General features: G+C 48.9%; 1 protein-coding gene across 1 annotated transcript in view; it reads left to right on the forward strand.

The window, feature by feature from the left end:
• Positions 1–20,436, forward strand: part of LOC112952654 (follistatin-related protein 4-like) — a 45,462-nt gene extending 25,026 nt beyond the window's left edge. Inside the window, exons 4-5 of the mRNA XM_026045555.1 lie at positions 19,564–19,812; positions 20,375–20,436. Of these exons, the coding sequence (XP_025901340.1) occupies positions 19,564–19,812; positions 20,375–20,436 (311 nt within the window). The remainder of the gene's footprint in view (positions 1–19,563; positions 19,813–20,374) is intronic.
• The last annotated feature ends 406 nt before the right edge of the window (positions 20,437–20,842 follow it).

Consider the following 20,842-nt stretch of genomic DNA (forward strand, 5'->3'; position numbering starts at 1 on the left):
TAAGTCAAAACCCATTAAAATCAGTTGGAAGGCTTTCTTTCCCTCGTACTTACTCTCTGTTTCATACCATATTTTGGGTAATGACTTGCGAGCCTTTCCCTGTGTCATTACTTTCTGCTGACTGTGATTTAAAAGCCTGAGGAGCCCCGTCCTCATAACCAGAGGTTAAATGGCTCTCTTGCCCATCTAGGATTACATGTGAGAGCAGCTCAAGGAGTGCACTCAAGAGCCCAAGAGGGACGGGCTGGTTTGCAGAGTAGAGTTCAAGGTCAATGTGAAGAGCCCTTGAGGTGATGGGGCTGATCTTCGGTGCGCTGAAGTGCYGTAACTCACGTTTGATGGCTCTGAACGTTGTGATTTTTGCTCTTGGTGTCTGTGCGAGCCCATGGAGCGGCGTCTGGAAGATCCAGGGCTGAGCTCTTCCCTAGAGGACTGCCCAACGCATGGAGCACATCGGGACTAGCCRTGGGGACAGCTCTGCCTGGCTGGTGGGCTCAGGTGAGAGCTCTTATGCACCCGAAATCCTACCAATATACGGGGAGCCGTGCAGCTCACGGGCAGCACACAGCCTGTGGATTTATGCTACACAGCCCACCGCTGCATGATCTTTCCATCTTCTGGGTTGTAGCTGGGTAACATAATTCTTGCACTTAATCCTTGCGTTTAATGTCTGGCACCCCGTGGATAGGACCTCTTGATCTTTTTGCTGCTCTTATCGCTCAGTGTTGATCAAATATTTATACAGCCATCTTGAAGACTTTCCAGCCAGCTGTTTTAGGCTCAGTAACTTCTTGTTCTTTGCTTGCCTTCATTCCCTTTCAGACTTAGGTGGGTCAGGACTGCCAAGAGGCTGGAGCTCTTGCCAGGCCATGGCCAAGTCCGTGGAGCTGGTGGAGAGCAATGCCTGAACTCATGGTAGGCTTGAAGCCCTTCTGGAGCTGAGTCATCCTGCTGGCCAGAGCACTCCCATTAGCCATGGCCGGCGTGGGCTCCTTGGATGTGTCTGCATGGTCCTTAGTGCAASGTCACGACTTTGCCTTGGATGCAGCACAGTTGCCTGTAGCTTCCAGCAGCTCTCCTGTCCTTGGAGGATGCAGGCCCAGCCTGTCATTTCTCTCCTATCCCTGAACTCCTGTATGGAAAGGCAGAGGGTTGAGGGAGGTTTTTGTGTAACCTCCTCCATCCTTGCACAAGGATGTTGGGCTTAGCCCATAGCAAAGGGTCTTGCAGCACATGCAGCTCMCCTGAGCAAGAGCCACCACAGAGGYGGTTGCGGCAGGGCTGGGTGTCCGGGGGAGCTCCCCCAAACCCTCGGGGGTGAAGGGCTCTATTAAAAATCTTACATCATTATCGCGAGTCCTGAAAATGGACCAGTGCATTTAACGTATGTAATTATAAACTTCCAAACAACATGATTTTGCCTGGAGCATCCGGGAATTGCTTTTTCATTATCACGTTTCAAAGAGTTGAAAAAATCGTCCAGTTTTCTCCTGAGGATTTTGTGGGATTAAGTTGCTGCTGTTTGCTGTTTTCTGCTGCACATTCTTGCAAATGTTGGTATAATTACGCACGTCTTTAATTTATTCGGCATCCTTTTGGGGGTTTTGCTTCACTCTTTCCCAGTGCTGTGCTGGGACGTTCCCTTCAAATGCCACGGAAAGTGGAGAGGCTTTTCCCATAATAAATCTGCAAAATGTTGTGACAAGGCGYGCGGGAGCTCGCTGGGGCTGCGCTTGCTGCCATAATCAATTTGGGAATAGCCCTACCGCCTTGGAAAGCCGCCTGAAAAAATGGTTTTGCATGAATGAGATTTTCAATATGAAGTGCAATAGCAAACATAATGATCCGYTCTCAGCCGAGAGCAGAAATTCCCCGCTAACCACCTGGCAGAGGGTCCCGCTTCCCAGGCAGCAGCTCTGGCCACTTGCTTTACAAGATAGAAGGTAAATGGCCAAATTCTCCTTATCCTTTTGGAGAGGAAAGATTTGATGCTACCTGGGAGGACAAGTGCCAGCTTTGTGGCTGTGTTTTGCTGGACCTTGCAGGACCACAGCAGCCAATATCCCCCTTCCAATGGGCCATTTGACCAGGTGGAAAAAATATTTTTCTAATGCAAACATTATGGGAAAGAGTTGCAAATCCATCTCCCATGAATTCCCTTATATCCTTGGAAAGGAGCARACTGGAATGGGGCTAGTGAGGAACTTAGCATTAAAATGTCAATATAACTCCAGTAAAAGTGAGTGGGGGAAAATTAGCTCAAAAAGTGCTGTAAGTTGAGCTCTTGGAGCAGAGCTGAAGGTGAGGAGCCCAGGCTGGAAAGGCACAAATGACCTTAAAGAGGGAAGAGCCCTGCTCTGAGCACACCTTAGCCACCTGCTCACCTACAGCTCCGCAAAGAGAGCCCAGAAACGGGACTGAGCTTAGACCCAAGAGCAAGACCCTGAACCGCCTTGACTTGCAGAAGGAGCTTGTCTGTTCAGTCACTTAGAGGCTTTTGAAAATGTCAACTCATAAATCAGTGAAGAAATGACTCTTTCTGGTAAGGACGGAGGGGATTTGTTTGATATGTCACATCAACATCTAACTCTTCTGTCCATCTGGCTGCCCTGYGTGTCTCGCTTCCCAGTGCGTTGGCTCTGGGATGCTTCCTGGAGGTGTTTCCTCTGGGAGATGTTTAGCTGGTTGGCAACATGGGAGAGATGTTCAGCCTTGTATTTTCAGACTGTGGTGATGGGTTGGATTGGAGATTAGCAAGTCTGGGAGTTCTGAGCAGAATGGTAAATTATATGCAGTGTAAATTGGGATTGTAAAGCCTGTGAGCCTCAATGGGAAGGGTCTTGGTCAAGGAGGGCTTGGAAAGGCTACAGCCCAGAGCAAGAGTGGGAGACTTGGAAAGTGAAGCAACAACTTTCCTCAAAGTGCGTTCCTTTTCCAGAAAGGAATTTCATCTGGATTTATTGTCATTGGGCAGCAAATTTACCGTGCCACATGTCCAAATCCTACTGGAGGAGCAGCCCGTGTGTTTAAGTGCTATAGTGAGAAACCGTTGCGGTCCAGGGGCCCTGCTGCCCTCGCCACACACTCGCCTTGCTGCCAGACCCGTGGGGCTCCCGCGTGTCCCCAGGTCCCTGCGCACGAGCGGCTCTAACCCTGCACTGCTATAGCCCTGTCCGGCCCGCCCTCAAAAGCTCTTTCAAATCATTTGGAAGTTGGAAATTTAGGAGCGCATGGAAAACGGGAAGTGATTCGATGACTCAGTGCTGTTTAAAACACCAGGGAGTGCTTTCAAAGCTGCYGAGCAACTCCTGTTAGGCAGCTCTTTTCCTTTTAAGCATTTCCATCAAGAGCATTTGAAATCAATGACTTAAACTGCTCTGTGCATCTGAAAGCCTAATGGAAGGAGTGAGAATATTGCTGAAAATTTAAATAACGCCTTCAGAAACCAATGGCAGCCCCAAATGAGTCCAGTTGTTGGTCACTGCGGTCTGTGCAACAGTGGGAGACTTAAAGCATCCCGATCAAAACTGCCTGCAAATTGCTGTGCATACAAATAGGCTGCTCATTTAGATGCATAATTGCACTTCTCTGGGTAAAGCTAACTTTTTTTTCCATTGAGCGTAAGAGGTGATTAAAGTCAGGTTAAGTTTTGCATTTGTACAGCGGTTTGATGATGACTTTAACACATTGTGGTTATTAAAAAGGATCGGGAATAAAAGGGGATATTAATTTTATTTGGTCTGTAATATCACTGCACTTGGACTCAATCGCTTGTGAAACAAAAGGTTGTAAAATGGGGCCTATGGTGAGGTTGTGTCAAAGCTAGGCATTGTCATAAATAACAATTCAGCTATTTATTCTCTGATCTCTAAAAGTGTGATTGGGGTAAATATGATGGGAGAAATTTAATTAAAACTGAGTGTAGGAATAGCATGAACATTGCAATATTGCCAGTGAAAACAGAAGAGTAATACCAAGTGGTTAAGACTAAGATGCATCTCTAACTATATCCTTTTGCTAAATGTTTCAGTAGSTCCATGAGTGCTTTCAAATTGAGTCAAGGACATCCGAGTGCCATAATATCCTGCCCAGCCTCTCCCTTGGGGTGAGAGCTTTTGATTTGCAGCAAAAACATTGCAAGTGAAGAATATATTCTGTAAAGATAAACCTGGCCAGTGCTAGCAGCTCTGAAGTGAAAGCAGTGTTAGCATCAGGGAGGCTGAAGGCTGCAACGGGCATCGAGATGCTCTCGGTGCTGGTGCGAGCAAGACTAGGCATGAAAAAAATCCCTTTCCATGGACTATCCTTTCTTTGATATTTCTAGTACAAAGGTCYAAATATACGTTTTTAAACTCTTTCAGTTCTGAGGGCAGTTGTAGCTGGTTGTGCTTTCCATGGCAGCTTTCCATCAGCCTGCTGTTGTGTCCCAGYGTCACCCTGGGGAGCACTAATGCATCCGACTCCTAAATGCATCTGCTCTCACCAGGTGAGCAAAAGCAGCAGCTTGGGCGGCGAGAAGCCTGGGTGGTCTGCAGAGCCACGTGCATCTCAAACCTGATTTTATTAGGTACAGAGGAACTGATGCTCGTAGGAGAGATGCCAGCCCCATGTACTTGCAGCTGCCCAAGGGCAGCACCCATTGCACCCTGCACCTCCCTCCTGGCCTGGAACACGGCTCCATCCTGCCCTTTGCAGCCTGGCCGGGCTCTGGGGGCAGCCGGGAAGCTGGGGGCTTGCGGGGCCCCTTCTGTATCTGAATGCTCTGGAGCAGAGCCCTGGCGCTTGACGCTTTGTCGATACTGCCTCCATTAGAARTTCGCTTCTGTTCATTAAAGTTCCCTTTTTTAGGTGTAAATTGTCACTTCCAATGAGAGAAGGGGATCTGGAATGGCTCTGCTTGTATTTCTTGGAAGTGCGGATTTACATAGGAGCAGGAGGGATCGGGTTGCTGCGTGGTGCCCCTTCCCACTGCTGCAGCTTTCAGCAGTTGCTTAGTTTGTATCTGTCTCTTCCCTTTCCTATTTTTTTTAAATATGAAAGGAAAGCTCTGCTGCAAATTCAGTTTGTGGTGCTAGGTTTGCTTATAGTCATGTTCTTTGCTTAAAGTGAGGGGAAATAGAAGAGAAAAAGAAGGAAAATCCCATGTCCATCGAAGTGAGTGGGAAATGGGGTTCAGGATGGTGCTGGGAAGCAGCTCCCGTTGCAGAGCCCTTGGGGAGGGACATGAGCGAAGCGCAGTGGGTGCCACTGAGGTTGTGGATGATGGTTATTTAAACCCTGCTCCGAGGATGTGGAAAGCTGCAGCCGTGGTCCTGGGCGTGGGTTCTCTGCAGCGGCTACAGGCTGCTGCACGGTGCAGGGGGTGCATATGGGAGTGCATATGTACAGGTGCATGCATGCACATATACATGTGTGTCTAGCCAAGGGAGAAGGTATTAACTAAACAGAACCACTTGGAAAAACATTCTAATATTGTGATAAACTCCAGAGGGGGAACTCGGGTGTTTGTGTGGCGTGATTAGAGGTGAATGGTCCCTCTTCAGCACTGCAAGGAAATTGTACCTTAAAGGCAGTGACACTTATGCTGACTTGACGGTGGGTGTTGTGCTAATGGGTTATTAGAGGCTGAATTAAGCAGAAGCAGCGGGTGGATCCTGTGGGAGGCTTAATTCGATGTCCTCGCTGTGCAGCATGGGGTGCAGCAGGGCCAGCGTCTCCCACCCTGGGAATGCCAGCCAGGAGCTGGGAAGCGGGATTTTTGCCTGTTTTGTAGGAARTAGAGCTGGGTGGATCCATCCTTGGCTTCAGCTCCGTAGCTGATGCCCATTGCTCCGTTCTCCCTTAAGGGCACCTCTAGATCAGCAGCAGATATTTTAGTGTGTTAGGCCACACTCGCCACAATTATCTGCAGCTGAGACTCGCCGGAAGCAAAATCAATTGGTTAAACTTTAAATATTTCAAAGAATTTCTGTGCTATATGTGAGCAGAGATTAAAGAGGCTTTAATGTAGTTGAGCTGGTTTTTTCATTTGTCTGACGGGGAGGAAAAACGCTTTGGGAGAAACRCTGGAGTCTGGGGAAGTAAGCAAGGCCACCCAGAAGTAAATGCAGGGCTGGACGGGTGGTCCTGGGTCTATGGTGCCAGATGCAGCTGCTGGCTGGGCATGGACCATGTGCAGGGAAAGYGCCCAGCTCCTCTGCGGGACATGGGAACATGGGGTTCCCTGGAGAGGTGGTCCCCATTGCGGGGTCCCCGGGATGGACCGGTTCAGCACGGAGCAAGATGGCACACGCGGCACTTCCATGCTCATCCTTTGGGATGGGCTTTTCCATCGCGCTGGAGGTTGGTGCCCCTTTTGCCATTTGGGAGCACTCAGAGCTGAAGGGATGCCGTGTGAGAGGATAAAAACTCCTCAAGGACTGGCTCTTGATCGTCCTTTAAGACCCTTCGTTTTTTATTTTGAGGATTTTTAAGATTCTTTTAAGGTCTTTCAGACTCGCTAGAAATCAGATTCTTCAGTGCCTCCAGTATGCAGGCAGGAACTACACGCTTTTGTACTGTTTAGCAAATGTATACTTAAAAATATGGCCTTGTTCTTCCAAATTCTCATAGGAGAGGCCCTGCTTGTTGTTTCAAGAGCCATCAGGGTGAATACATTGCTGTGACTTCATGTTTTAATCTGAGTATGACCTTGATCTACACATAGTAGTAGATAACAATGCCAAATGTTGGTGTATATTAATGTACCATATTATACCTGAACATATTGTACCTGAACTAATTTTTAAAAGTACCTCATGTTTTCCTTAAACAAAGGTAGAGTTTTTTGCATGAGCAATATGTAAAGTTTTTGMAATACTGCTTATGAGCACAAGCTTCTCTAAGAGCAGAAATGCTTTAATTCTGACCTTGGTTTGGAGAAGCTAAATCAGGGAAGAGTTGCATAAATACCACCAAGCTGAAGAACAGTGTGTCTTCTGCACGTGGTTAGCAAATACCATTCCAAGGTGGGTTGTACATTGAAGGTTTTGTATTCATTGAAGGTTTCAAGGCATCCATTTGGCCTTTGCRTGGTTGTGTCTGGAGCTGGTGGCGTCTTGGCAGAGGGATGTGGACCTGGGCAGGCATCAGAGCAGGGCTTTGGGTCACGTCCAAGGCCTGGGACTGCCTCTGAGTTCATAATTCCCTCTAAAAGCTTCAAAATGCTGCAGTGGAATGAAACACTGGCTTGGGTTTCCAGCAGCCAAGTATATCTGTACAGGAGAGCCTAAGAAGTTGAATTCCTGCAAAGTTTCCTACCCCAAAGTGCCAGTTTAGGAATCACTCTGTGTCTCTGCATGCARCTAGGCTGACAGCAGTGGATTTTCTCCTTTTTTTTTCCACCTACTTTGCATTGAGCAGCACTGAATTAAGTCTTGGTCCCCAGCTGGCTGCCGCAGTCTCACGTCTGCTAAATGGAGTGACTTTCTGGCTTGTGCCTCTGGCTCGTGGGAGTCCCAGGGGCGCCTGCTGTGACCGAGCACAAAACGCCTCAGCACCTGGAATTAAAAGCAGTTTAAAATGCAACATAACTGCATAGCATCTGGAATGAAAAGTATTATAAAGTGTGTGTTAGCCTGTAGCATCTGGAACGAGAAGCAGTTTAAAGTGCAGCTAAGCACGTAGGGGAAATGAGGTTGTATCTAAAACCTTTATGTTGTTGAAGTTTGCTTATAAGTGCTCTTCTGCGCTTCTGAAATGGATTAACCTGGAAATGGAAACGTTGCAAATGTTTCTTATGCAGTCCCCGCATCGGATTAAAGGGGGCAAACAGCTGCTACTGCCTTCCAGTTTTGGGAGACTGGGAGAGGGAGCTACGACACCTCCAAGAATCCACATTTTCTCTGCCAGAGCATGCTGCTGAGCAGYTCTGGCCCAAGGTTTTTGCTTAGAAACTTTCTGATGTTTAAAAAGGAAAAAATAAAAAGATTATGTACTGGGAGCAGAAGTGTGGTACGGTCTTGTTCTCGTGTTTGCTTCTAATCACCCTGCAGCAGTTAAAATCAGCAGGAGCAGATTTAATAATCTGAAAATCAACAGCGTTGATTATCTAGCTACATTGGAAAAAGTCATATTATTATCCTTCATTTATTTGGAATATTTATAGCTGCCTACTCCTGCAAATGCAGAGTGAGGAGGGTAACTGCAGTTTGGTGTTCCCTGAAATAATATTTTAGGTGGTGACAGATGCCCTGCGCTTGCAGGATCTGCTTGCAGTCAGTCTTCAGGAATGCTAATAGTAACTAGCTAGGACTAGAGAGTTAAGTAGGAAAATCAGAAGAGGAAATATTGCTATTTACATTTATATATAAGAAACTAGGGGGAAAGAGGCAGGAGATGAYGTGACACAGTTTGCAAGGCCTGCAGGAATGGAGATGGATACGGGTGCTCCCGGGCCCTTGGGTGAGTCTGTACTGTGCAACTGGTAGGAGTTTCCGTACAGCAATTTAGGTCACTGGTTTTCTTGGTCTCTGCCTTTTTGCAGCACCAGATGGAAACCTCTCATGTGAAATCCAGGGCTGTTGCAACCGCAGGAGTTTTGAGTTTCCAATTTGAAAATGTATCTGTGTGAAAACCCAGAGCATGGACCAGACCGTGTCTAGAGAGGGCTCGAGACGCACGTGCAAAGCAGCCCCTGGTTGCAGTTGCTCTTGATTCGTTACTCCTGCAGGATGGACAGGCGGCTTTTCCTTTTTCCAAAACTAAACCTGAGAGCTTAGAAGGGCTGAGATCTGTTAGTGATAAACAGACCTTCCCCAGCTCTACCTTTGAGATTCTTTGAACAGATTAGAAAACCAATTTCCCCCCCAAACTGGTGCAAATCTTTATTTTTACCAGGGYGAGTGTTTCTTGCACCTCTTATTTCCAGAGCAAACAAAACCCCTCTCCAAGACAAAGCAGCCCATGAGCAGRAGCCCAAGGAGTGCCCTGGGTAATTTGAAATTTTTCTCACTSTTCCCACATCTTTTCCCTTTTCCATTCAGTTCCAGCCAGTGCTGATACATCTTTTGACACTGATGGTGCCTGACACAGCATTAATGGGTAGTCAGACGTGAAAAGCAATGCGAGCAGCATTGATTTGTTGTTTTCCTGACTCGGTTAAGTTTCTTCCTGCAGAGGGGAGGAATTGGAATRTAGGGGGATGTGCTGGAGGGGAGTGAGAGGGGCATTGACAGCGGAGCAGCTCATGTGGCATTGGGGGACGTGGGGCTGGACCCCGAGTTCACCCACTCACTGCAGCCGCTCCTGGCCACGCTTCGARTCCATGAACTGGAGTGGTAAATTTGTGGTCCTAAATGAATAAGCAAAGTTGGGGATCTCAAGTATAACCCAGACCAGCAAARTAACACGAAGCACAGAGGGAAACCTTTATTTTTTTCAAGCAAAATACTCAAGCTAAACAAACAGGATTTCTGGGTTTTTTTTGGTTTTTTTTTTACTATTTTCTCTTCCAGTGCTGTTATGACTTCTTGGATGCGAGTGGTAAGCAGGGAGAAAGCTTCGCCCAGGATGAAACTCCCAAGCTCTCCGCACAGATTTGCAAAACAGCATTTGCAGAGTAAAACCCAGGAGCATCTCTAGGCCCGAGCAGTGCCAATGCATTGCGTCCACATTGTGAGCTCTGGGGTTTTCCAGGTGATGCCATGATGTACCTGAGGCTGGTGTGTGATGCTAGAGAAGGATTGTGCAGCAGGAGCCTTGGATGCTGACTTTGTGCACCAGGGCATCGTTGCGGGTGCTGTGCAGGCAGTGCCTGTGCCCGTGTGATACGTAGGTACCACTTAGTCTGTAAATGTGCCTGTATTTTTGTTTGCTTTTAACAGAGAAAACATGTGCCTGCGACAGTRTGTGTGGAAATTGAACATAAAAAGCATAAGTGTCAGGTCTGAAGGAGTTTGCAGTGCAGAACAGCCTTGTTGCTGCAACAGGTACCTCGTATTTCATCTTGCTCGTGTTTGCAGATGGAGCAGGGTTATTGCAGCGAGCCAGGGAACAGAGCCGACGTCTCAGCTCGCTGCGAAGGGTGGAAGCGCAGACGTGCACTGAACGTAACGGAGACCTTGCAGCGTGTTCCCTGTCGGCTTCCCCGCTGGCGGCCCCTGTGTTTGGGAAACCTGGAGGTTCCTGGGGAACCTCCCTGTGGACACGGCTGCCCTGGGGCTTRTGCAGAGCGCGCGCTGAGCAACGATCCCGACCCCTCCAAAGCTACGTGCTCGGCAGCATGAGCAGACACTTCACATGCAAGAAATGCCTCCAAGGATCAGGAAGGGAAAACTACTTCACTGGGTTAATCCTGCCGGTGCTGCGTGTTAGCAGCAAGCTGTAGCGAGTAGCCACGTTTTTGTGCCTCAGATGTGGGTTGGAAACTCATCRTTTTGGCTTACCTGGGGTTTCACATTGTGTGATTTGTGCTTCGTTGGTGCGGGCAGAGGGAGGAGGCTCCAGCGCCCGCTCCTTGGCGTGGCTGTGCGAGGTCCTGGGGCCGGTCCCCAGGTCCCGGCCGAGAGCAGCAAAGCGGCCTCGTGGTGCCGCATCGATGCTCCGGGGCGAAGCAGCGGGGCCGCGGGSGTCCTGGGCTCGGTCCCGCACCTTGGAGGGGTGAAGATGCAACGTGCTGCCAAAACCTACGAGTCTGCTTGGTCACTGCCATCCGGTCCATGCTTGCATTAACTTTTTCCAAAAAAAAAACCAAAACAACCCCAGTGTTTTCTCTGTCAGTTGAGGCTTTGGGCTGCAGAAAAGGGATGGAGCAGCCGTGTCGCTGCTCCCTGTCCTGGGTTGCTGGCTGAGGGTCCCGCTGCCACAGGGSCTTCCTGCGGTTGAGCTGCACAAGGAGGGAGCAAAACCCCGGTGTCCAAGGGGCCACGTTGAGGGCAGGACCATGGGGTGTGCAGGGACGAGCAGGGCTTGAGGGCATCTTTGGGGGGTTCTGGGTTGCCCAACTCGTTGCTACTTGCTAAAGGAGTTGGGCTGAAGAGCGCCTGGGATGCGGAGCTGTCCCCAGGTTGGTGTCCAGCGCCTCCAGCRGCATCGGCTCCCTGGGACCTTGGATTTGGATGAGTCTGAGGTTTTCCTTGGAAATATCCATGATTTTCCTGGGAATATTGGAAATACCCGAGTTTGAGGCCGTGCAGCCTGATTTCACTGGAGCTGCAGTTAGAAACATTGACCGAGAGCTGCCTCGGGCCGAGCAGCGGGTTCAGCACCGCCCTGTGCACCCACTCAGTTCATCTGGTCCTCCCTTGTGCAAAGCCGGGGGAAACCAGAGTCTGTTTTTGTTGGTTTGCATCAGGAGGAAAGCAGATGATCACCAAGTAAATGTCACCGTATTGATCAAAATTCAGAGCAGAGTCTCCAAAACTTGGTGCTGCTGATGGAACACCAGCCGCATCTCCAGAGGAGATGCCAACGCAGCTCCCTTTCTTTCCCTGCTTGCTTTTAAAGGCAGCATCCTTTATGGTGGGAACTTCCCAAGGTGTCGTTCTAGGGGCTTTCCCCCTCTTTTCCAGCTGTTGGTGGCCTGTAGCGTGTTTATTCCGGAGGGTCCTGGTGGGCTGCGCGGGCTGGGCGCGGGGCCGCACGCTGCTGCTCGTGCCGTAATGGAGCTAATGGGTTACACCCAGGACAGCTGCGGGTGCATCTGCTGTTAAACTACCGTTATTTAAACTTTATGATGCAGGAGACTGCCAGCTCTCCCACTTGCAGCATTATAAATTATGTCTATTGCTCATGCACTTTTTTTAACCCTGATTTCTCTTGAATTATGGATGATAGACAGGGCCAGAATTTGCTTTTAGTGTTCCCTTGCGACCGTCTGTACGCCGAGTGCASTGAGCAGTCATAATCTCAGTGTGTGCAGTCAGGGGAGGCTTAACACAATTTGGGCTGCATCCGTGTAGCTGGTGCCCTGCCACGCAGGGGCCACGAGCTGTTTTGGGGCAAGGCAGCTGCTTCCGTGGGGGCTGCTGCAAAAAGCTTCGAGGCTGGGAGGGCTCAGGGCCGGGAACCTGTTTTGGCAGGGGATGCTGCTGCTCGGAGCGGCGGGGGGAAACCTGCAGYGGAATTTAATGCTGGAACGTGGGGTTTTTGCAGGAGCGAGGAGCTGCTGCTTGGGGAGGAGTTTCCATAGTTTTTATTGAATAAAATAGGTTTTAAGGTGTTTGTAAATGATACAAAGCAGCTGCAGCCGCTGACAAGAGGAGAGCCCTGTGGGTGCCTCAGCTCCCCTGGTCACGGCCTGGGGACAGCCCCGGGAGATTCCCCCAGTGCTGGGGCTCTGCAGCGACAGCTCCCGCTTGCTGTTCATCTGCTTGTACCTCTAATAATGCCAAGGGTAAACTGTTTGCACCYGTAATTATGAGGGCTTATTAATACTAAGCCTGTGTAGCAAACACACTCCCGTTAGGTTGCCCAAATCTTTGCTTTTGAGATGACTGGAAAGTAATTTCATGTATTTTTTCTTTTGAAGTGCGTCATCAAAACTTCATGTTACTCATTTTGCTTTTCYGACATACCTAGGCAGGCACCAGCATGGAATGTTTGCTAAATATATCCTGCAAGTGCATGTAAAATATTGCAATACATCTCCTTGCAGTTTGCCAGTCMCTGCTGTCAATGCAAAACACTGTGATGTGAGCTCTATTTAAYGGGTAAAATTCACTTATTTCCTGTGGAAGCAGCAGGGGTGGATGCTGGAGTGCATGAAACATGGTGCAAAATGAACCCAGCCCTGGGTGCAGCTCCAAAGCCCATCAGTGAAATGCACCTATTTGCTCCGCAGGCATTTTCCTTCAGCAAGGAGATGACTTACGTTGGCTACTGCTTTAGTTTTGTTGTTACCTCTCCTGTCAGCAAGTCCTGCAAGGAAAATAGAGGCAACGTGGGTGTTTCAAATGGGAAAAAAAGCTCAGTTAAAGGAAAACTTACTCTGTCCTTCTTGGAAGTTCTGCTAACTATCAGGTTGGCTGCAGCGGTGTGTCCTGGAGCGTCTGCTGTGATTTTGAGCTTTGTAGTTTGTGGAGGAAAAAAACCTTATTTTTTAAATATTAGGGTGAAATCATGATCTGAAAGATAAGTGTGGAGAGGGGCAATGCAGAAAGCGTAGCAGTGTTTTGGTTTTGTTTTGTTTTTAAATTAAACCAATGAGGTAGYGGGCATTTATGGAGCCTGGAATTCGCACAGGTTTTAGCGGAAATTATTCTTCTGGTAGAAAGTGCAGCAAGCAGGCTATCAACTGGAGGTGGAAAAGGCTGAATCTGCAGTGAGGGGCTATTAACGGTGCCGTGTTTTAGGATAACTCAGTTATCTGCAGCAAAGCCGGTAAGAAAAGGAGCTCTTTTCCCGGACACCTCCACTCTGGGCTCCTCGCTGCTATCCTAGCTCACAGCAAACACTTCTTTTTCCCTAAAAATCCTCCGCTTGTCCAGCCGATCCCCCATGCATCCATCAGGACAACATGGACAGGCAGCATTCCTGGTTTTCTTTGGCTTTTACTTTTCCACGCCTCTTGCCGGCTTTTCTGGTGCTGGAATTAGGTCCCGGCACCACAGGCTGAGAACAAGCCACCCGTCTCCGTTCTTCCATGAATTCCCCCTCCCTTCCCYGCTCTTGGCCAGCTGCTCATTCACTCCGTTTCAGCCTGGGGCCCGGCGGGATTTTTCTCGTTGACGTTTCAGATGTTGCTTTGGTCCCCGACGGGCTCCGTGCGTGTTTTCCAGCCCGCTAAGCTCGGCTCCTGCACGTCCTGCCGGCCCGCGGGGACGTCGCCCTTCGGGACGCGGCGCAAATGCAGCTCCGTGGGAAATGCCTGGGAGGTGGGAGATAACCCTGGGTTGAACCTGCAACAAATGCTCCTGWTCGTGCAAAATAACTCCGATTTCAATGTAAAGGCTTTGTTTTGTGTGAGGAATCTCAAAACTTTTCTTTCCTTCCCGTTTGCGCTGTGCATTGGAGAGGCGCAGCTTGCAGCAGGCACGAGGCGCCCGCAGCCCTGCCCTGTCGGGTGCCGATGTGAGTGGGAGCAATTGCACACGCRCATCAACAGGAGACCGGGAAACAGAAAAATTGAATTCTCTCCCCCKGCCTTTTTCTTTCCCATAGAGAAAATGGGCCTCGTTAGCACAGACGGCGCTGGCGAGCCAGTATTTGCAGCGCGAACCTCCAAAGCAGCTGCCGGCCCCAACGTGACGTTGGGCTGAGGACTTGGCCTTGCAGCGCTGCCAGTAATCCGATTTGCAGGAGTACAGAGCAGCAGCTGGATTTGCTGCCTTTGGGGTGTCTGCTCCCGCTGCGACACGGTGCCCACGGGGACTGGTGGCCAGCGTGCTGCCCTGGCACTGATGGGCTCCTCGCTTGGACCACGGGGAAAAAGCCATATCCTCAGTGTGGGGTTTTCAGTGCTGACCAAGCTCTGCTGAGCTTTCTGCTCCTACTGCTGCCCAACYCTTATGGAAATCCTACTTTAAGTTTATTTTAGCCTCTCGGATATTGTTCTCTCTTGGAAAACCTCTCCAGGCTGTTTCTYTCCGCTGATATAACTAAAGGTAGCACTAGGGTCAGCTCTAACTTCACATAAATTATTAAGCTTTGGTGTCTGTGTACCCGTTCATGTCACAGTGAACCAAAGTGCCTCTTCCTGCTCAGTATGTCCAAGTGACTGAGAAATGTTTCTTCTGTCCACTTTCTTTTGTACTGATTCCTTGTGGTCTTTTCCCCTAAGAGGTGTCTTGGATTTGCTAATCCCAGCAAACAAGTAGTGACCATGGCCACACCAGTGAGCTGAGTTTCCTSCACTATCTCAAATTAAGTGAATAGATAGACGTAAGTTTTCCTAAGGCAGCAGAGCTGAGTCTGTTTCTCCACGCTGCTCCATGCTAGATACACTAATACTGAGGTTTGATGTGGAAGCTCCTAGAAAACCTGATAATTATTTTATTTTTCTTTGATACCCAGTGCCAGACCCCATCCTTTCCTAGCAGTCCAGGAAGCGTGTGAAAGTCTAAGGTGCTTCTGCCCGTTTAATGTTGTTGGGCTGTGAAAAAGCTTTCTTTTTTTTTTTCCTGTTACTCTTTCAGCTGAATATAAATTGCCAGAAGAATGTTTATTTTTGAGACAAATGTGATGAACTTGCCCCCCCACTCGTAGTGCCTGTGTAAATGGATGCACTGAGTGAGAAAAATAACCAGGAAAGTGAGAAACCYGTAAAGCCAGGTTGCAGGAGCATTTGCTTTGTGCCTATGCAAGACAAAAGCACGCATATAACAACCAAGGAAAGCTATTTTAAATGATTGTAATACAAAGTAGTGAGTCAACAGACTAGAAAATAGAGAAATTTCCATGAGATTTTGGAATACCCCAGAGATTGAAACGTAGCATCTTTTGTTTGTGGATTATTTCTGATATTGCAGTAGAAGAGCTGCAGGAGTTGCTAATGTACGTGGGCATGCGCGTGTCTCCCTTTTGCTGCACCATAGCCCAGTGTGCTGAGCTGTCTAAATTATTATTTTTTGCCCTCCTTCATGTTGAGACGGGCTGAGCTACCCATCTCAAGCAAGGATTTGGTTCTCAGCTCGGATCACTCATAAATCCAGCTCCGTTTAGATCGTTGGTCCCAATGGGAGCCGAAGGAACAAGAAGAGGGCCAGACTGAAACGGGATCAAGGAGAAGGAAGCCTGCATGGCTGGAGTGCARTGGAGCAGCTCTGTCCTCACGTTCAAGGCTCAGTAACGTTGCTGGGGACACGGAGCCTGTCCCACTCGCTTCCAGCCACCCCCATGGCAGGGCCATTGGAGAGGGCTCCAGGAACGTGGGCAAGTCATCTGCAGTTGCCTCCTTGTGGGGTTCTGACGTGTTTGGGAACCTGTTTGGGTTCCTCGTAGCCTGGCTGCAAGGATTTCATCCAAGAAAGAGCGGGAAGAGGTGTGATAGTGGGTTATTGACTTCTCAAAAGGTGAAAGATACCTGGAAACGGGCAGGAAAATAAGGCTGGTCCTGAGAGGAGCAGCGCGGTCCCMGGCTGATGGAGATGCGAGGCAGCAAGCGTGATGCCACGGGGAGGATCCTTCCCCCCTTCGGAAGGGGGTACCCTCTTGGTCTCCAGCTTTACSTACAGAAGCCCAAGCGTTTCCCTGCAGATCCAGCCTGGCCTGTTGTCTGCTCCGTGATGAGCAAGGACGGGGCTGGGCTGGGAGCTGCAGCCCGTGCACCGTCGGGCAGACGGGGCTCGGCCTCCCGCCCCGCTGCGCAGGGAGCCGGGATGATCGGCTCGTGCAGGGCAATTCCATAAATCATCCCTTCAGCAGCTCTTCCAAGAGCACAACAGTCAAGCAGATCGTGCCTGCTGCAGATTCATGGCACATCTCTAAATATATAAGCTCTCCTACATTGGTGGGTATTTTTTCCTTAGTAATCTGCATATATGCTTTACATAGTTTTGATCTTTGGATTTCTTCGTGTTTCTTGCCTCTTTTTTTTATTGGCACAGTCATAAACCATAATGCCTTCCCAAAATAATGTTTAATGAAGCTTTTGATCTTTTCATAGTTAAAAGGATTGGGAAGGGGGCTAAAATTAGTTTAATTGATCATTTTGAGTCACTCAGAAATTTCAATTGTGTTTTCATTGTATCACCTGTTAGGAGTTTCTTTTTTAACAGAGAAGATTTTCAGATAGAGAAATAGATGTAGGATTTTTTTTCTGTGATTTCAAGCGACTCCTTGTGCTATTAGTGGAATAATTGCAYGTCGCCAAACACCTTTGGTTGAGCAGTTCTTTTATTTGTTTAATACTGAACCGTGCGCCCACATTAGCAGTTCCCCCAGTGTTGATGTTGCTGTTGTAGCTGTTTGTGACAACGCTTCTTTTCAGACACATCTCTCCCTTTAAGGTGTTTTTGCTTTGCTTTTCAACCTGGGAGCTTTTCTGTAATGTGGGAKCCCAGTAGCGATGGTCACTTCTACTGAAGCGTTGGCTGGTCCCTCTGGTTATCCCAAGCCCTGGAAGAACCAGCGTCAACAATTTGTGTCCGTAGCAAAGCTCAGTCCAAGAGGGTCTCACAGCCTGTATTTTTCTCCAGGATATATCACCAGTTTTGCTTAGTGTAAATAAATGAATTATATCACGGAAGGCTGGTAACCGAGATAACGCACGCGAGTGCCAGGCCGTTCACTGTGGCCTTTCCGCCTCCCTGCTTTCCGAAGAGACGTGCAATGAGAAATGGAGAAACTCAGAGAAGATCATTAGGGAGCTCTTGCTCTGTGTTTCGTGTGTTTTATTGCTGCAGTGTCAATGTGTGCAAGCATTTGCTGGCTGCCAGAAGCCAGGTGCGGTTTTCATGCATCTCCACTCTCGTTACTTCAAGCCACGAGTTATTCAGGAAACATCTATTAAACCCGTGCTGGTAAGGGCAGGCCGAAGGCCCCGTGCTGTAGCATCTCGTTAGCGGCAAAATTGAAGCTGTGGCAAGTCAAGTGTGCTGGGAAGTGCCTGGTTAGTCTTATATACGCATATGGGAACAGATGTATATAAACCCATACCCAATTGGGCACRTATAAGCATGTGTAAATACAACTGCACAGCCCAACCACAGGTATTTTTTAGCAATAAATAGTGCTTGGTACAGCTGAGATWTTAAACCATAGAATATTATTTAAGGTAGCCAAGGAAAAGTGCTGGAAAACTCCTGCTGTGGGGATGCCCGTGGAATAASAACTTGGCTGCAACTTGCAGGTTTGGATCGCGAGAGCAGCTGGGTTTAGAGCAAGCGTGGTGTTTGCAGGTGGGCTTCCTCTGCTGACTCTGGTCTAGTGCAGCAAGTCAGCCTTTAACCGTGTTGGGCAAACTTAATTAGTGCCGAAAAGTGCCTTGTTTTGCAAGGTGATCAATTTTTAACCCCTGTAAATGACTTTCTGTGCGACCTAATGAATTAAATAAAATCTTTTTCATGCAATACAGAGGGGTTCGTAAATACTGCAGGCGCTTAGTGGCCAGTTTCACTTGATTACCTTTCCCATTCCCGCTCTTAATAATCCTTGTAGGATTATTAAGAGGCACCAGGACCTGGTAGGAGCTACCTGGGGATCTTCTGCACGTGGTGGGGACGGAGGCAGAGCAGCCGGGGCTCCGGCTTCCCTATAAGCCCACAGTTATCCCAGGCAGTCCAACCTGTCCCGTGGGATCAGAGCAGCCCGCRAGGGGCAGGAGGGGACAAGGGATGGGGAGCAGGACGGGATCTGCCTTTTTGAGGRTGTTTTGTAGGAGCCCTGGAGCAATGAGGGACGTACACGAGGGATATTCAGATGCTGCTTCCAGGGACTGGGCGTTCGACGCTGCTCAGAGATACTTTGACCTTCTAGTTTATTACGAGTCAGGAAAAAGTCAATATTTCTCAGGTTGGCAAGGTAGGAGGAATTTTAATGAGTTATTGAGTCAAATAGTTAATCCTCCAATAACAGATACTTTTTCCTTTCAGATTTACAGTGATATAAACAAAGGCTTAACTGGGACCAAGAAAAAAATGGGGGTTTTGTTGCATATAGAAATTCTTGTTGACTTTTTTTGTACTTTTAACCCCTTAGTCACCAGGAAGTGAAACGCAGCATCCACCCAGGATCCAGGGGCATCCATCCATCCATCCATCCATCCATCCATCCATCCATCCATCCAGCACACACCAAGGGGCACCAAGAGCCAAGGCTGAGGGTGCCAAGTGCTTGTTCATGCTGTAATTGCACCTTTTGCAGCGTCCCGTTGTAATTCCCGGCTTTGCATCCTCCAATTAACGCAGAACAATCTAATTTCCTGCAGCTCTGTTCACGGAGCATAATGCTAATTATTGCTCCAAGCCGCGGCTTGTTTGGAAGTGCCCTGTCCTGGATAAATTAGAGTGATGTTCTGTTGTAAGCGTTTAAGTGAGGAAACRTAAGGCGCAGAAAATACTGCAGCCCCAAGGCAACTTTCCTTGTCCTTTAATAACAAGAAGAAATAGRTAGGGGAGCGATGTGCAGAACGTGATTTTTTGGGGACTGTGAAGTTAGTTTTTGTTGTGTGACTGCTCAGAGGCAGGGATAGACTGGTGGTGTCTTCACGGGAAGCCTCGTCCCATCACGATGCCTTGAGCTCAGGGCTGCTCCCTCCTGGGGTGTCTTTTTCCTAAAGCTCCTCTGGGGTTGGAAGCTTGAGAAGTGCAGGATTTTTGAACAGCCTTTCTGGATGCACATCCAAATTTTGCATAGAGAGATGCTCTCCGGATTTCATTCTGGGGGCTAGTTTTGCAAGGACTGAAAGAGCACCAGGGGTCCAGTTTTGCAAGGACTGAAAGAGCACCAGCTCCCATGCCCATTGCTCTTCGGTCGCACCCTTGAAGTTCATGCTTCAAATGTCCAAGTGGCAGCCTGTGAGCCCAGGTGTGAAGATCCCTCCAACCTCCCAGGGGATCCGCAGCCTCCCAGTCCCGGTGGCCGCGCTGCCCCAAGAGGCCCGTGTTGRGCAGTGACACTAACGCTGGTGTTTTCTCCTCCCCGCAGCGGTGTCCGGGCAGGACGGGCTGCCCGCGTCGTGCGAGCACAAGTTCTGCGGCCGGGGCAGCGAGTGCGTGGTGAGCGCGGCGAGCGGGCGGCCCGAGTGCCGCTGCGTGCGCGGCTGCAAGCCCCGCTACGTGCCCGTGTGCGGCTCCGACGGCCGCCTCTACGAGAACCACTGCCAGCTGCACCGAGCCTCCTGCCTGCAGCGGAGGAAGATCTACATCAGCCACAGCAAGGACTGCTTCTTCAAAGGTAGGGCCCCGTTAAAAATAAATACGTTCACCTTGCCTTCATCCTGACAAGTGGCTGAATGGGGTGCTTGGTTTCTAAGGGATAAATTTTTAAAGGATGGTTTATTCTGGGATTCTATAGAAGGTAACAGTGCTTTATGCAGCTGTTAAAAATCTCRAGTACCGTCACCCAAAATATAATCAAACCGAGTGCTGGTAAATARTTAACGTCATTGTGTGCATTGTGTGTGCTCTGGTTGTGCTGTTCGGTGTTTACYGTTTCTAGTGCAATAACTTTTTATGATCTAATTTGTTTCATAAGGCTTCAAGCAAGACTAAGACTGTGGAAAAAAAAAAGTAGCCAAAAGTTTGTTGCACAAATAAGAAACAAATACAAATTCCTAACTCTTTCCTGAAACTGAAGGCGAGAGCGGAACGTGTTTCRGCAGAGGAGGATGTTTTGCTGAGCACCGTGCAGCCCCTGGCAAGGGCCTTTGCATTGGGTGTGATGTGATGTGGTAGGGTCGGATGTGCTGGAAACGTCTGGGGAACCATCAGCTCTGTGGGTCCGGTGTTTTTGGAAGGCCACCGCACGTGGCAAAAGGAGAAGGAAGAGCTGCTGAGACAAAGTCGGACGGGCAGGTGATGGAGGCGTTGAAGGTGCATTTCTTTAGCAAGTGCCTGGTGAGTTCGTTGCATTAATATCTSTGCAAAAGTGGAGCCCGAAATAGGGTTTGGGCGAGTTGAGAACTCCTGTGGAAAGAGCAGAGCCCTGAGTTACAGTTTACTGCCAGAATAAGTTGCAGAAGAAATTGTATAAACTTTGGGTCAGGTGCAGAATAAATTGCTTAATCTCTGGGTCAGGTTTGTGGCTAAAGAACAGTACATGTGCAGTGTGTGCAAAAGCATCCCAGCTGTTCCTTTCCTGTTCCTTGGCATGGTGCTGGCATTTAGCTCACAGCCCTATAGGCTCCTCCACCCTGTGGAGACCAATCTGGCATTGCTGTGTGACATGTGAAACCTCCTGGCTGGTGGCTCCGTTGTCCCCTTCG

The sequence above is a fragment of the Nothoprocta perdicaria genome, unplaced genomic scaffold (assembly GCF_003342845.1).
Source record: "Nothoprocta perdicaria isolate Ctin4 unplaced genomic scaffold, notPer1 scaffold_107, whole genome shotgun sequence".
In the NCBI taxonomy this organism is placed as follows: domain Eukaryota; kingdom Metazoa; phylum Chordata; class Aves; order Tinamiformes; family Tinamidae; genus Nothoprocta; species Nothoprocta perdicaria.